At 43.8% G+C, this 15,233-nt stretch overlaps 1 protein-coding gene across 1 annotated transcript in view; it reads right to left on the reverse strand.

Moving 5' to 3' along the window:
* PNPase (polyribonucleotide nucleotidyltransferase 1) overlaps positions 1 to 15,233 on the reverse strand; it is a 55,092-nt gene that overhangs the window by 13,364 nt on the left and 26,495 nt on the right. The window contains exons 15-20 of the mRNA XM_065442217.1: positions 14,871 to 15,034; positions 14,072 to 14,143; positions 12,703 to 12,766; positions 6,923 to 7,006; positions 5,568 to 5,651; positions 3,523 to 3,629 (exon numbers count right to left, since the gene is read on the reverse strand). Of these exons, the coding sequence (XP_065298289.1) occupies positions 3,523 to 3,629; positions 5,568 to 5,651; positions 6,923 to 7,006; positions 12,703 to 12,766; positions 14,072 to 14,143; positions 14,871 to 15,034 (575 nt within the window). The remainder of the gene's footprint in view (positions 1 to 3,522; positions 3,630 to 5,567; positions 5,652 to 6,922; positions 7,007 to 12,702; positions 12,767 to 14,071; positions 14,144 to 14,870; positions 15,035 to 15,233) is intronic.

A 15,233-nucleotide genomic window follows, 5' to 3' on the forward strand; every position in this document is an offset into this window, starting at 1 on the left:
TCACAGCTTTGCACGTAGTTGGCGGCGATGGTAAACAGGCCCCACCCGTGCAGTTTCATTGTCAGGATTGGTGTGCCTTACCACCTGACAAAGATCCTGAAATCTGGAGGGGCACGGCAATCTCGTGGGAAGCTGATGCCCATGTACGCAGCCGGGACGTGACACTTTCGCGCCTGCCGTGCAAATCCAAAGCTAGTCTTGTGACAGGTTGCTTGAAGCTACAAAAAGAGACCGATATGCGTCTACGCCCGACACAAGGAGCAAGAGGCCACTGTACGGTGTGTCACAAAAATGGTGGCCGCAAGCAACTTTGTTGCCATCACATGCACTCACTTCCCTCTGCAAGGCAGTTCGTCGGCTTTTTGAGTATCGTGCGGCTGCTGCGAATAGATTTGTGTCAATTCAGCACTAAACCACAACTTTAGTCACCGGCGCCCAGTAAAGCACCGCCGATTAGGCCTAACTGCCTAGGCAGTGTGGCTGTGATGAAAATTCACCGCTGGCCGAAGTGGCCATTGTGGCATGCTTGCTGCTAACTTGGGCGCACTCAAATGGGTGGCTCATCAGAGATCAGTCCAGAGGACACACGTGCGGGTTAGATTGACGGTTGTCTAAGTGATGTGAAGCCCCTTTTGATGGCTATTCAGCCTGATCTTCGCACATGCTTTCACACTTCTCGACATATGCGCAGCTTTTGTTGCCGCTGCCTCTGTCCACGGGTCACATTGTCGTTTCGACCGGTCCTGTCGACCTGGACAAACCTTATCGTACCGAGAAAGGCAGCCTCGGCTGACATGGCACTGTTCTGTAAATTGCAGAGTTTGGGCGTGGCAAGTATAATACCTGCATCGGGCTAAGGTTGGGAAGCGCACGCAGTAGGGCAGCAGCAATCGTCACAGAGACAAAGTCTGCACCCGGGTCAGCCAGAGTAGCATGTCTGGGGTGTGCTCATTTACGCAGCATTGAGCCCGGGGAGCTTCGTGGTGCACGCGACATGTGGCACTTCATCGGTCCCCAGAGCTAATGTTCGAAAATGTAATTATCGTATTTACTCAAATCTAGGCCGACTCCGATTCTAAGCCGACCCCCCTATGTTCGAAGCCAGAAAAAAGAAAACTTACTTCGAATGTAGGCCGAATGAAAAAAACGCCGTTTTATCGGCAGAAAACCCAGCATTTTTATTGCGTAAGCACACTCTTTAGGCACATACGTATAAAGTTTATTTGTCGTCGTTGTCGTCATCATTGTCCGCAACATCGCTGTCCTCTTTGTTGCCGAGTTCATCCCAGAGGGAATCATCCTCGCTTCCGTCCATCGCGTTTGAAATACAACACTTTTTGAAAGCTCTAATGATTGCTTCATCTGGAATTTCATTCCGCGCCGTGGCGATCCAGTTCACCAGCTGGCCAAATGAAGCACGCTTGATTTGCTCGGTTGCAGTGAGCTGATGTTCTTCCGACGTAAGCCAGTCGGTATAGTGCTTGCGAAGCCTATCTTTAAAGGGCTTATTAATGGTAACATCAAGCGGTTGGAGTTGGCTAGTCATGCCACCAGGGATTATGGCGATGTCTGTCCCAGCACAAGAAAGCGTGGTCTTCATGCTGTCAGTCAGATGGCCGCGGTAGGAAACGAGGACTGGAAGTGACTGCTTGCACAACGCAGCCCCTGGACAGCGTTCCCAAACCGTTTTCACCCAGTCCTCCATCAAGCCGCTGGACATCCAACCTTTGTCGTGAAGGCGCACAACAACATTTCTCTGGAACTTTTCGCCCGCTGGTAGAGCCTTGCGCTTGAATATTATGTATGCGGGGAGTTTTCATCCATCGGCGGTGCAGCACATTACTGTCATTCGCTGCTTTTCGTAACCCGCCGTCCTAAGTTTTACTTCCTTCACACCCTTTTTGTTCACACAGTGTGTGCCATTGGCATGCCGAAGAACACCGGGGTCTGATCGGCGTTTTCGATTTGCCCCAGTTGGTAGCCCTCTTCCTGCCGTTTGTCCATCACGTAGCACTGAAACTTGATAGGCTTCTCCTCGAAGTCAGTGGGCAGCTTCTGACACACGAAGGTCTGTCATCTCAGGCTGAACCCGAACCGTTTTATAAGGCATGTTGCCCAGCCCCAGCTTGCTTCAAAATTGGCTCGTGTGACACCCTTCACATTGGCAACTTCCCTGGCTTTCGCCAGGATGACCTCTGTCATCACGGGCATTCTCGCTTCCCTTTGTTCCGTGATAAAATCGGCGACAACTTCTTCCACCTCGTGGCGTAGGGCCCGTTTTTGGTCCAGTGAACGCCAAGTGGGTTGCTGCACAGCTGATCAGTTCGGTCCGTTGTTTGCGCCATCGTCACGCATTCTTTTCGTGCAGGCCAAACTTGAGCTGTGCTTGCAGGTTCTAAGTTTTCTCCGCGTACAAAGTGACCTTTCGCCTAAAGGCCGCACTGTAGTGGCACCGCTTGGTTGGTGCCATCGCTTCTCAAGCACAGGTGGCTTAGGCGTTTCGCGAGCATGTGGTTAAGGCGCAACACTTCCAAAACCCAACCAACACGACTGCACTGAACGATCGCTTTCAGAAAACTGCCAACTCCATGCCTTCGCGCCACGCGGGAGGAAGTGATAAGGGGGTGTCAAAGTGCATGGCAATCGCCGGCGCCGTAATCACGTGACACAATCCACCCTTGCCAGCCAAGTTCCCTATATAAGAAAAGTACCGCCATCTACTCTCTCCTACGCCGTCTCCTCTCCTCGCCTGCACACGGCAGCCTGAGATCAGTGCGTGGCAAGCCATCAGGCCACTAGCACGGCCGCGCCTTTAGCAGTCAAACCATGGTACTTGAATCTAAGCCGACCCCCCACTTTCGCACATCATTTTCTCAAAAAAGAAAACATCGGCCTGGACTCAAGCAAATACAGTAACTGAACGTTCACTATTCAATTTGATTCAATGATATCCAAGTATTTGCACACCCCTAGTTATATATGTCTTGCATAGCAACATTCGGCTACATGTTCTTTTTGATACAAGCTGGCCAACTATCTTATTGTTATGCCCGTAACTGATCATTATGTGTTACTCATCATGCTAATAATAAAGACTGTTACAAATACATTTATTATGCTCTTCAACACAACCAAGAAAGAAAACACTTTATTTGTATGCTGTAACATATTGCAGCCGGTTATTATTAGGTAAACATCATATTCAAGTCACTCTTATTTTTTACACATCATTGCCACGAGTTGTGCAATGACACTAACTAGCCATCCACCGACTAAATATAAAATAAAATTTTCCAGCTGTGCATGATTTTCAGAATTGACATGTACAGCAGAGATTGGAGACTGTTAGCAATTTTCAATGCCTTCATGAATCCAACAAATGCAGAATTCTTGTCAGAAGGTCTAAAAAGAAAACAAAAGAAAAATACATGCACTTTCTGCAATACAGAAGGCATGTTGTACACCCTTTCCTCCTGCGCTATATGCAGCCTACACTACGGTCAAATCAGGGCAAACACGCACCTCTTCCTTGAGAAACTGCTCCACCATCTCTTTTGCTTCATTCATGGCATCCTGGTTCGGAGCAAACATCTCGAAGCAAGTGTCATCGATTGCAGACAGCTGAACACCTGCAGGAAAGCCAGAGGGGAGGAAAAAAGTGTTTTACAAAGCAACACCCCGCAACACTGAGAGCCGTATAAAAAAATTTTGTCATCAACCTGAAAGTACCACACAGCAATCAAGAGAACCCATCTGGGTTTTTCAGAAATACTAAAGCTCTGCAGTTGTTCAGGGATCAAACCTATGGTCATGAGTTTCTTTAGTGAAGTCTTTTCTGAAGCTATTCTTTTCCACATTATATCAGTGGTCAGAGCGATACATTGCCGGCATTGTAAAACTTAGATCAGCTGGCTGTGAATAGGGTAAGAAGTGCAGCATAGCATCGAGCGAAAGGCATTGCTCCAAAATCGAAACCTGGAGTGGTTGCCCTATTGTCTCGAGCTCACCAGAAGGCTAGAAGATGGCAGCGAGAAGTCTAATTTATTGGAACTGAAGATGTCGGAAACCTGCAAAAGCAAACCAATTCCGCAGAAATACGCAAGGTGGAGAAATTTTCATGAACAAAATTTGCTCGTGAACCGATTTTCTCTTTCTTGGACCTTGCTCCATTTAGCGTATTTCCACAGAACTGATTTGTCCAATCAACTGTGCGTCAGGTGTGACTGCATAAAATTATGTACTACAGCCGAACCAGGATATAGCGAACCCAGGTACACTGACTTATTGTCTATATCATATAGTTGCAACATCCCTTTGGAAATTCCGTGCGAAAGTATAGAACTGCACTATGCGTATATCAAACTTCCATTCATGGCCACATTCGATGCATTCAACGCTGTGCCATGCTGCACCCCTGCAAGCGCACTATCCCTAACGAGACTGCGATCACTTCTCGTGCCATCAGAAATATTCACGTTGGCGAAACAGCACTGTTTTTCAGAGAGCCTGACAGGACATAGAATATTATGGGCAGTACACGCAATGAAGGAAAACTTGGCAAGCTGCATGTCTCACAATATGGAGGACTCATGCAGCAAGGTCTTATTTGCGCTCCGAAATTTCGAATTTGCTTCAGTAAGCTTCAAAGCGTCACAGCCATGTAATGCGGTGAAGCATACTGACAGCAGAAAGATCTACTAAAGTGTACTACCTGCAGCCATTCGTTATTGGAAAGGGGATCGCCACAACGCAGCTTTAAGACCATGAACGGCCTCCTGGCTCGGTAAAAGCATTTCAAAAGAAATGGAAGGCACTCCACTTTATCTTTTCACCGAGTGGCTCTGGGCATAGGATCGGTAAATATCTGCTTCTTCATGTTCTCTAAAAGACTGCCTCAGACGTGCGTAGTTTTCGGATAAGCTTCAGACAGGCATATTTTATACTACGAATTAATAATATATATTGAAGTATTTTGTAATTCCCTTCGAGCTCAATATATCCGGGTTCTAATGTGCATCCTTTTAGATAATTGCTTTATATTATTTTTACTCTGCAAAAACGAGGGAGAAGAACAGCACACGAAAAAGACTTCACGCACCACAAACATAGCTGCTCCTTACTACAAAGCAGCTAACTGGGTTGGCTTGATTTGGGTTGTGTCAACCTTGTGGCCAGGTATACAAAACACAGCTTGGTTGGGGACCAAATTCAAGGTATTATGCAATTTTGTAATGTATAAGGGCTTTCAAAGCTTTGAAAATAGAGTTATGTTACTTAATGTTGTTGAAGGGTAACAAGGACCATTATGAGCCCAGCACGGTCGCTTCTTATAGCTTGACGGTGCTGACAATTATGCTGGGTTCCTTTCATATTGATTCAAACTTTGCTGTCTGCTATCAAAATATGCGTGCTTTAGAAAACCCAAAGTTTTTTGTTTCTGTCCATCTGAGGGTCAGTATCACTAGGTGCAGGTTAAGGCAGCGGCAGGTTCTACATGCAAAAATACGGTACAAATTGAATAGAGCAGTTGTAATAGCTATAACACTAAAAAAAATTTACTGTTTTACCTGTTTCGGCAGTCAGCTTCTTCAGGTTGTGACCTCCGAGACCAACGAAGCGTGCCCGCTGATGCACTGGAACTTCTAACCTCTCTGAGCAGGAGAAAAAAAATTTTTTTCTTTATTTTGCATGTGGACAAGGCAGTTCAAGCTTCCTGAAACAATTGCAAAACAATAGGAAAGAAGTTTTTATTTCTTACGCCACATTCAAGTGGTCGTTCGAGAGTGCTCTGACCATGCTTCGAAGGTAATGAAAAACACCTTTAACATAACTATATGAGAACAATGCAATACGGAAGTGATGATCCTGCTTTCTTATCATCGGTTGGACCTGTCTGTGCTAGCAGCAACGGTTAGCTACTCTTTTACATGAGCTTTGCAGTGCCGCCAGAGCTCTCTGGAAAGACCACCCGAAAATGCCATAAGTGTTTGCTTAGTCCAACTTAATGCACATAACAACGGCATCATGCACGATTCGTACCAGGACAGATGCCTCTATCAGAAAAATATGCACACTTGATGCCTCTTTACAGTTCAAACACAGAGTAATTTTCAACTTGGAAAGTTACATGCAACATGCTGATAACCTCCTTGAGGGATCACAGGGGGAAAGTCACCATTCAAGATGACCCTCGGAAATATTACGGCTGCTGATTGCCATTGATTTGACAGCAATGTATTTGATTCACCTTTTGATTTAGCTGCATCAGAAGTAACAAAAGAACATCCACCTGCTTCGGATGCTTTTTCATTAAAACTCTTAGACAATATCGACCTGTTTCACAGCCCTGTCGAGACTCGATTAACGGAAGTCCAATGCAGCATTCACATGGCCTTGAAATACAGGACTGCCATTCTAAAAGCCACGTGAACTTTGACTTTGCAACTAGGCCGCCTAGTCCAAAGTCTGCGGCAAACGCACAATAGACCCTTTATAAAAGTGATGAGGTGGCTTTGCTGCAATGCACGTAGCCCAAAGCATGGCTGGGAACACGTTGCTAAAATACTGATTAATCTGTGGCAAGTGCTTTGTAACTGTTTTTTTGCATTCAGTCCCATCAGATTTAATACATGAAAGCAAGAATGACACACAAACAGACCAGTAATTCCATTTTAGCGGTGAGCTGGCCACCATATTTTGGACAATTGTGCATAAGGAGAAAGCTAGGTTGGCCGTTTCCTAAACGATGTATTTAACTGACCTACAACTCTTCTCTGCTTTGCTAGTACAGGGTTTATCAGACAGCGAATTGTTCAGCTTGGAAAGAGCACCCGCAGCAATTCATATTTATAAGCCATGTTAGGAAAACATGGAAGAAACATGAACGTTTTCTTTTAAAACGTCATCGAATGAAGGAACTTACCAGAGACAGGCCAGTTGTCTTTTTTCAGAGTCCTCGGCTTGCTGATCACTTCGTTCATGATCTTGAGGATCTCAGACTTCCCTTCTGAAGATTTAAGAAATTATCGAATGTGTGTTCAAATGCCGTGTTCTTATGCATGGCATCAGAACACAGTGACAGCAGGTTAGACTGTGGGTTTTTAACATCCCGAAGCTACTCTAGGGATAAGAGGAGTGCTTCATTGAGGGAGGCTCTAGATAAATTTCGACCAGCTGGGGTGCTTTAACCTACACCTAAATCTAATTACTGCACAAGTATTTTTACATTCTGCCCCCGTAAGATTGTGGCCATCTTGCTCAGGAATCGAATGGGTGACAGCGTGATACTCGAAGAAAAAAAATGTTTTAAATCCACTAGAATCCTCTAATGAAATATAGAATTATATTCGTAATATAAAATTCAACTGAGCATTACAAAATTCAATAGAGCCTGTGCTTGGAAGGAAACCAACAATACAAATCTGGAATTTAACAAACATTAGCCATATCCGACCCTCTGATTGTCACTTCAGAAATAAGTGGGGCACCCACCCCCTTCACACAGCCCCTGCCACTCGTTGAATATACTCGTTTTGCGTTCTAAGCACACTCCCTGCCTCTGCAGAAGCAACTCGTGCTAAAGAAAATAACACTGCACACTTTTATGCGAAGCATATCACGAGGGCTCAACCCAGCTCCTCAGGCGCGGCGGTGACCATGAAATCACGTGACACCGTGACGTCACGACAGAGGAGAAGTGGCTTTGGCTCAACTCTTGCAAGACGGGCTGGGTGGGAATCGAACCAGGGTCTCCGGAGTGTGGGACGGAGACGCTACCACTGAGCCACGAGTACAACGCTTCAAAGCGGTACAAAAGCGCCTCTAGTGAATGCGGTGTTGCCTTAGAAACGCGCTGTTTCTAAGGCGTGCGTCTCTTGCTCAGGCGCACATTTCGTTGCCGCGCCGAACGCTGCTTTGCTCGACGCTCACCGCGTCCAATGCGGGGCGCGTAGTCGCTGCCCTGTAGCCCATTGTCTTACACCCCTTGGCGGGTCGACGGGAACGCTGTCGCGTTCCACTCTTGAAGGCGAAGAAGTAATGCATGAGTTGTTTCTTCGTCTAGCCGAACCAAATATAGCCAAGCAACAGCAGTTCACCAGGCTAAACAGTGGTTCAACAACTAAAATAAAGGCTAGTATGCTTCGCATCCTGGGCTTAACCTTACCTAAGCCACAGCCATTTTTTCTTGTGCCGCCTTGTGGAGAGGTCATCTAAATACACAAAAACTTTGCAAGCTAAATTAGTGACTGCAGGTAGAGAAAATGTCTGAAAATGATGAAAATGATGAAAAGAAATCCACTCGTGTCTGGCTCACAGTGAAAAACTGTATCACAAGCTCTCGAAGAAAAAAAAAATTATGTCGGCAGCTGCCCTCATAGTTTCGAAAGGGCAGGCGATTGGAACCGGCCGGGTGCCATCATGAAAGAGCTGCTACACCAAATTCCATTCTTCAGATGACGTTTTCCAACAGAAACTTGCAGCTAGATGCGAGAAAATGCTGGTGACAAAGCTGAAGACACTGAAATTCCCAATTTTCAGACCAAAGCGGCGTCAAATCATAACTGTCAATGCCAGCTTCAGTGCCATTAATTTTTGCACCTCTTGAAAGGCGAGTTCATCTGTACCAAACTACTGATACAACGACCACTTTTCGTGGAACTATGGAGTTCATTGTAAATGGGTTCAACTCTTGTCTACAAGTCTTCAGCACTCTGACTAGAACAAGCATCTTTCAAAATTTTATTCTAAGGCACACTCCCCCCTTATAAGCAATCTCAACCGAAGTAAAGACTATCCATTGTAGCTATCAGTCAAATAATTGCTGTGTACACGCACAGATTCACTTGATTAAAATGTCTAAATTTTTTTTTAATTCTTTTTTTCTGAAATTTTATTGAAAATCTGCTATCCCTTAAGTGAGCAATACTGCCACCAAGCGAGTATGAACCTCAACAGACTCGGAAGGAAATATGTATGCTAGAGTGGCAAGAACTGTGCAAGCAACGCAACCATAATGCACACAGCAATGGTACACACAGTGTTCATTAATCAACACTTAAGATTTATAGGTGAATACCTCGTCTTTAAGAGTTACATTATAATTTCCTGTTAACAACACCGTTAAAATTATATTATTCATTCATACATTCACACATTACATATGCTATAGCAACTTACAGATCAACCTACCAGACAACACTGAAACCCCTTGAAGTAGCACAGAACACAGCACTACGTGCTATCCTCTTTATACAAAAAACAGACTCAGTTTCATATGCTAACAGATTACTAAACATACAACCCATAACAGTTGGTACCAATTATCATGTTTTATTACTTGCTCACAAACTTCTACATATTGCTGTTCTATGCCCATCAATAATGTTAACGTATCAAAAACCCACATATTCGCTATGTTCTACTTCAACTGTATCATTACGCATACCCTACATGAGAACTAACTACAGATTATATTCATTTTCTTACACTGCCGCAAAACTGTGGAAAACTTTTATCGTATAGCATCGCATCGTTCACATCATTTTATTTATACAAGCAACCTGTTCGTGTTTCTGTACATAACTTACAATAGTAACCTTGTTAACAAAGAAAAAAAACACATTGGACACATTCGTAACAAAGCTATTGTAATATCTGTATTTACCGTATTTACTCGAATCTAATGCACACTTTTTTTCTGTTAAAACGGGTCCAAAAATTATGTGCATGTTAGATTTGAGTAGGATCCTAAATATGCGTTACCCTATCACCATCTGCATTTCTATATGGTCACCTCATACAGGCTTTGAACCTAGCTGCCGTAGCTTCCACCATGTGCTGTAGTATGCATGCTTAGGTTAGTCCACCATCGATCTTCCCGTTTTCTGCGTTTGCTCAAACAGCGCGGAAGTGCTGACTGCGAAGACACGCCGAGTTCATCATGATGCTGCAATTAGAAGGAAAGTTATCACGTGTGCGGAGACGGACGGAAACCGGGCCACATCACGAGCGTTGGGAGTTCCCGAAACTTACGTGCGGGACTGGCACAAACAGGAGAGGGGTTCTACTCTGGAGGCTGTTGGGTACCGGCCGACCACGCGGCCATATCTCGTGAAAGCGATATGCGATGTAGAGTCTATGTGTCTAGGCACACCAGGCTGTGTTCTGGTCGCTTAGTTCACATTGAAGCAAGAGGCCGCACAAAGGTTAATTCGCTTGCTCCTGCTACTGCACCCCCGACTCCAGCGTTTTTATACAGAGTTTTCTCAGTCATTGAGTGAGAGGTGTTCAAGTTTGCTTCTGTGCGAGTGACACCATGCTTGTTAATTTAGTTATTAACTGAGTGTGTAAAAGTTTACACGGCCGATAAAACAACTATTGTTATTTTTTGTATAGCTGTCTACTAATTTGCTATCGCAATGGATGCTTTGCATTTTGGGCAAAACTGCAACTTTCTTTATTTATCGCAACTTTAGTAGATTGGGAGTAAACCTTTGTTAATCCAAATAAGAGAGTTGTATTTCTGTATGAAAGAATGAAGTCCACTGGTCTGTAAAGGACTTTTTTTAGGTTACGGTAAACAGGTGCGCATTACAGTCGAGGGCATTTCTTCTTTACTTTTTTTTTTGCTCTCGGAAAGTGGGTGAGCGTTACAATCGAGGGCACGTTAGAATCGAGTAAATACAGTATTTGTTTGCCTTGTAATTATCTTGCAATCACTTATGTTAAAAAACAAACTCCTGCTTCAACCCTTGAAAGGGCTCTGGGACCCTGCCTGTACAAAAGTAACATGTCATTATATGTACCATAAATAATCATGATTGATTGATTGACTGACTGACTGATTGATTGATTGATTGATAGATAGATAGATAGATAGATAGATTGATTGATTGATTGATTGATTGATTGATGATTGATTGATTATTTATTTATTTACAGGATACCGCCGGCCTTAGTCTTAGGCCTTGGGCAGGAGTGGACAGTGCGATATACAGATGAACAAAACAAAAATTAACAGCAAAAATCATCACAAGAATTCAATACATTGCAATAGACATATTCCATGATCCGCACAAGCCGCACAGAGCATTCCAATGAAAAAAGCATTACAAAATTTCAATATATTTTAAAATACAGATATTCGCTGAACCGCAAAAGTTGTACAGAGCATATTGATAACAACGGGATATTGATAACAAGGAGTCGCATTCATACTGGTATGCTGAAAGACATCGCGCATGCTTGGTAGGTTGAGCAGCAAGAAATCTACAAATAGTAATGACAGGCAAGCGAAAATAACACTTCCGTATATTGTAAATCAAAAAGGAAAAAGAAAAATTACATTCATACATACATATACATATAACATCGTCTAAATGCTATTCAGCTGGTTGCAGAATGACTGGACGGTCGGGCATTCCACTGTACTCGCAGAAAGCGCGTTCCACTCACCTATCGTACGAGGAAAAAATGTGTTTTTAAATACGTTTCTTCTGCAAGAAAATTCCTTTATTTTCTTCTGATGATTTGATCGTGTTGCACGCCTAGTGACTAAAGTAATATACATATCCTTATCTATCCCCAGCGTATCATGGTAAAGTAAATACATGTATTTCAGACGGCCCCTACATCGCCTTAATTTTAATGTTTTCAGGTTAATTTCGTTAATAAGAACTGTCGGAGAGACGTGCCAGCTATAACAGTTAAACACGAATCTAACAGATTTTCTTTGAATATTTTCCAATTGAGTAATGTTCTTCAGGGTGTACGGGTCCCACACTACCGAGGCTCACTCAAGAATTTCCCTAATATACGTTTTGTACGCTAAAAGACGGATTTCTTGTGTGGACTGTCGGAGCGACCTTCTCAAGTAACCAAGTTGGCGCATTGCCTTTCTTGAAATATAAGATATGTGATTGTTCCATCTAAAGTCGGATGAAATTAAGAGGCTTAAGTATCTGTAGCTACTAACCGTAGATATATTATTACCACTGAAACTGTAAGAAAATTTTAAGGGGTAGTGTTTTCGTGTTACTGACATAGCAACCGTTTTCTTTGCATTAATGTTCATTTGCCATGTGGCACACCACACTTCTACCTTGGCTAGTGAAGAATTCAAGCGGACCTGATCATTTACGCTATTAACTTCTTGATATAGTATACAGTCGTCTGCAAATAAACGTATTTTCACGTTTACTTCTTTTATTAAGTCATTGACAAAGATTAGAAAGAAAAGAGGCCCAAGGACGGACCCCTGTGGAATGCCCGATCGAACCGGTGCTGATCCAGAAAGCACGCCGTCAATAAACACACTTTGCCGCCTTAACGACAGATACGCTGAAATCCATGAAATCAAAGAATCATTTTTAAGTATTGTTTGTAGCTTTAACAGCAGTTTAGTGTGAGAAACACGGTCGAATGCTTTTTCGAAATCTATGAATATTAAATCAGTTTGGCCCTGTTTATCTAGAACTGCTGTGAGTTCGTGGACAGTTTCCAGTAGCTGTGTTGTTGTAGAAAGTCCCTTCCGAAACCCATGCTGCCTGGGATCAATGATATTGATTGATTGATTGATTGATTGATTGATTGATTGATTGATTGATTGATTGATTGATTGATTGATTGATTGATTGATTGATTGATTGATTGATTGATTTGCCATTACTCCAAATCATGTTTGGTGAACAGGACCGAACTTACCAGTTGCCTGCTGAATGGCCTCCATGACAACTTTCAGAGGAAGCCCGGGAATCTTGATGTCAGCCTGTGTGTCATCAAAAAGAAAGAAAGAAAATTAGTGGAGTAGATTTAACAGGTGTGGGAAGTGCAATATATGCATACTGAACTTAAAAAGACCTCTCCCCAGATTTAGGTGTGGCAAACAGAAAAGCGTGGTGCATAGGTCAGCACTGACGATTGCACCTGCAAAGTGTCAAACCACTGCACGGCGTGAAAAGGCGCAGCAATTTCAAACAAAAGCATCCGTGCACTTCCTTTTCACGAAAAGGGTTCTACTTAAATTGAGGACAACGCAACGAGCTATGGAAAGAAGAATGATGGGTGTAACGTTAAGGGATAAGAAAAGAGCAGATTGGGTGAGGGAACAAACGCGGGTTAGTGATATCTTAGTTGAAATCAAGAAAAAGATATGGGCACGGGCAGGACATATAATGAGGAGGGAAGATAACCGATGGTCATTAAGGGTTACAGACTGGATTCCAAGGGAAGGGAAGCATAGCAGGGGGCGGCAGAAAGTTAGGTGGGTGGATGAGATTAAGAAGTTTGCAGGGACATGGCCACAACTAGTTCATGACCGGGGTAATTCGAGAAGTATGGGAGAGGCCTTTGCCCTGCAGTGGGCGTAACCAGGCTGATGATGATAACTTCCTTTTGAGGGAGCCCCACATCCAGCCGGATAACCGAGGTCACACAGATAAATGCCTCTACATCAAACGCACTGCCTGCAATGTCGCCAATTATGGCACACATGACTTCGGTAAATTGTCCAATGCAGAATATGGAAAACCAACATTGACAGCATAACGCACAACAAAAATAAAGGAATAAAAAATAAACAGGAGAGAAGAAATGACAGAAGTAAGCGACATGGTCGCTCGGCTGCAATACAGCCGAAGGCAGAAAGAGGGATGTCGCTTTTGCACGCTAGTCAAAGCGTGCTTTGGGGAGCACGTTGACCGTGCTCCCTAAAGCATGGGCAACGTTCCAACGTGTCTAAATACTGCGCTCTTCCACTCATGGCCATCCGGCTAACAGCCCAAGCCACGCATTTCTGCTGTACACGTTTCCAATGAAGGGACAACTTCAATCAATTAAGTATAGGATAGTTGTCAAATTAAGGTGCTTTTCAGTAAGTATTTTAGTATTCCTAGCTGACAATCCCAATGTGGCTCTCAGCCACACTGTGGACAGCTTCACGCTGAGCGAGTGAGCGCAGTGGGAAGAGGTACCGCTTGATACCGTGACATGCTACATATACAACCCCAAGTCAAACCATGATTCAGTTCGTCATGTAAATCCCCTTTACAGAAGAAAGCTTCAACCAGCATACCTGGAGCGCTGTGATGCCCTTCTTGGTACCGGCCATCTTGAAGTCCATGTCACCCAGATAGTCCTCGATGCCCTAAAACAAACAGTAGGCACAAGACTTCAATTCCAACCATAAAGTGACAGCTTTTTAAGGCTGACGTTTGCATTATGGCTGGCACCACCTTTATTACTTGCAGCAGAAAGTTATACATAGTGGTTGCGTTCATTCGTGTCTTTTTGCCCCCCGCATGTCATACATTCCTCTGCAATATGTAACCACGCAAGAATTTGCTTTTTCTTTATTTCAGGAGGATTTTACCTAATGCTTACACCACTTTATGCTGTCTTGCCTGAAGCATTATATTAGTCATATGCTTAATCACGTTAAAAAGAAAACAAGGAAGAAGACTCAAAGGTGCACCAATATGTCAGAGACAACAGTTGTCATTTACAACGTGCTTACTAGATGTCGACACAATACCCCATCCAGGAAAACAAAGGCGCTTCGTATCTGTACCTTTGTAACTTTATAACGAGGTGTATCATATCTGTGGCTTGGTGGCACAAGTCAGCTCGTCAATGTGCACAATAAGTGTCGACTGACGAGCAAGAGCATACATACTATGTTACAGGCATGGAAAGAGACTTGAAACAGCTATTACAGTTCCTTTCAGTCATAATTTTATGCAAAGACCTTTGAGCTTCTTGGTCAGTAAAAGTACACAATTCAGTGCCTGCTGATAAAATTAAGCTTACCAGCGCTCAAAGACACAGCAATGTTAGGTCTCGCCATGATGAAACAAGCAGTGCTAACTCCTCACCAAGATGTCCGTGAGTAGCCGATAGTCAGCGAGCTCGTAAGAACGCTCCGGATCTGGCACAGTGACGAGACCAATGGCAACGCCGGCCGCAGATGCCGAGATGGGTACTCCTGCATCCATCAGGGCAAGGCTCCCGCCGCAAACGCTTGCCATGGATGATGACCCTGCAGCACAACGATGACAACAGTGGTGGCAGGCATGTTCACGACAACAGTTGGCCAACACGTACAGTCGGCGTCAAAAGTTTACGAACCAAAAAATCCGAGGAAATGCTTAATTTTCTAGTAGTTTGTAAGTGTAGTCAGCAAAATCGTATGAAATTAGGTTTTTTCTGTACACCAGCACAGGCTAAAAATCTGAACA

This window comes from Dermacentor albipictus, chromosome 7 (genome assembly GCF_038994185.2).
Source record: "Dermacentor albipictus isolate Rhodes 1998 colony chromosome 7, USDA_Dalb.pri_finalv2, whole genome shotgun sequence".
Taxonomy (NCBI): Eukaryota; Metazoa; Arthropoda; class Arachnida; order Ixodida; family Ixodidae; genus Dermacentor; species Dermacentor albipictus.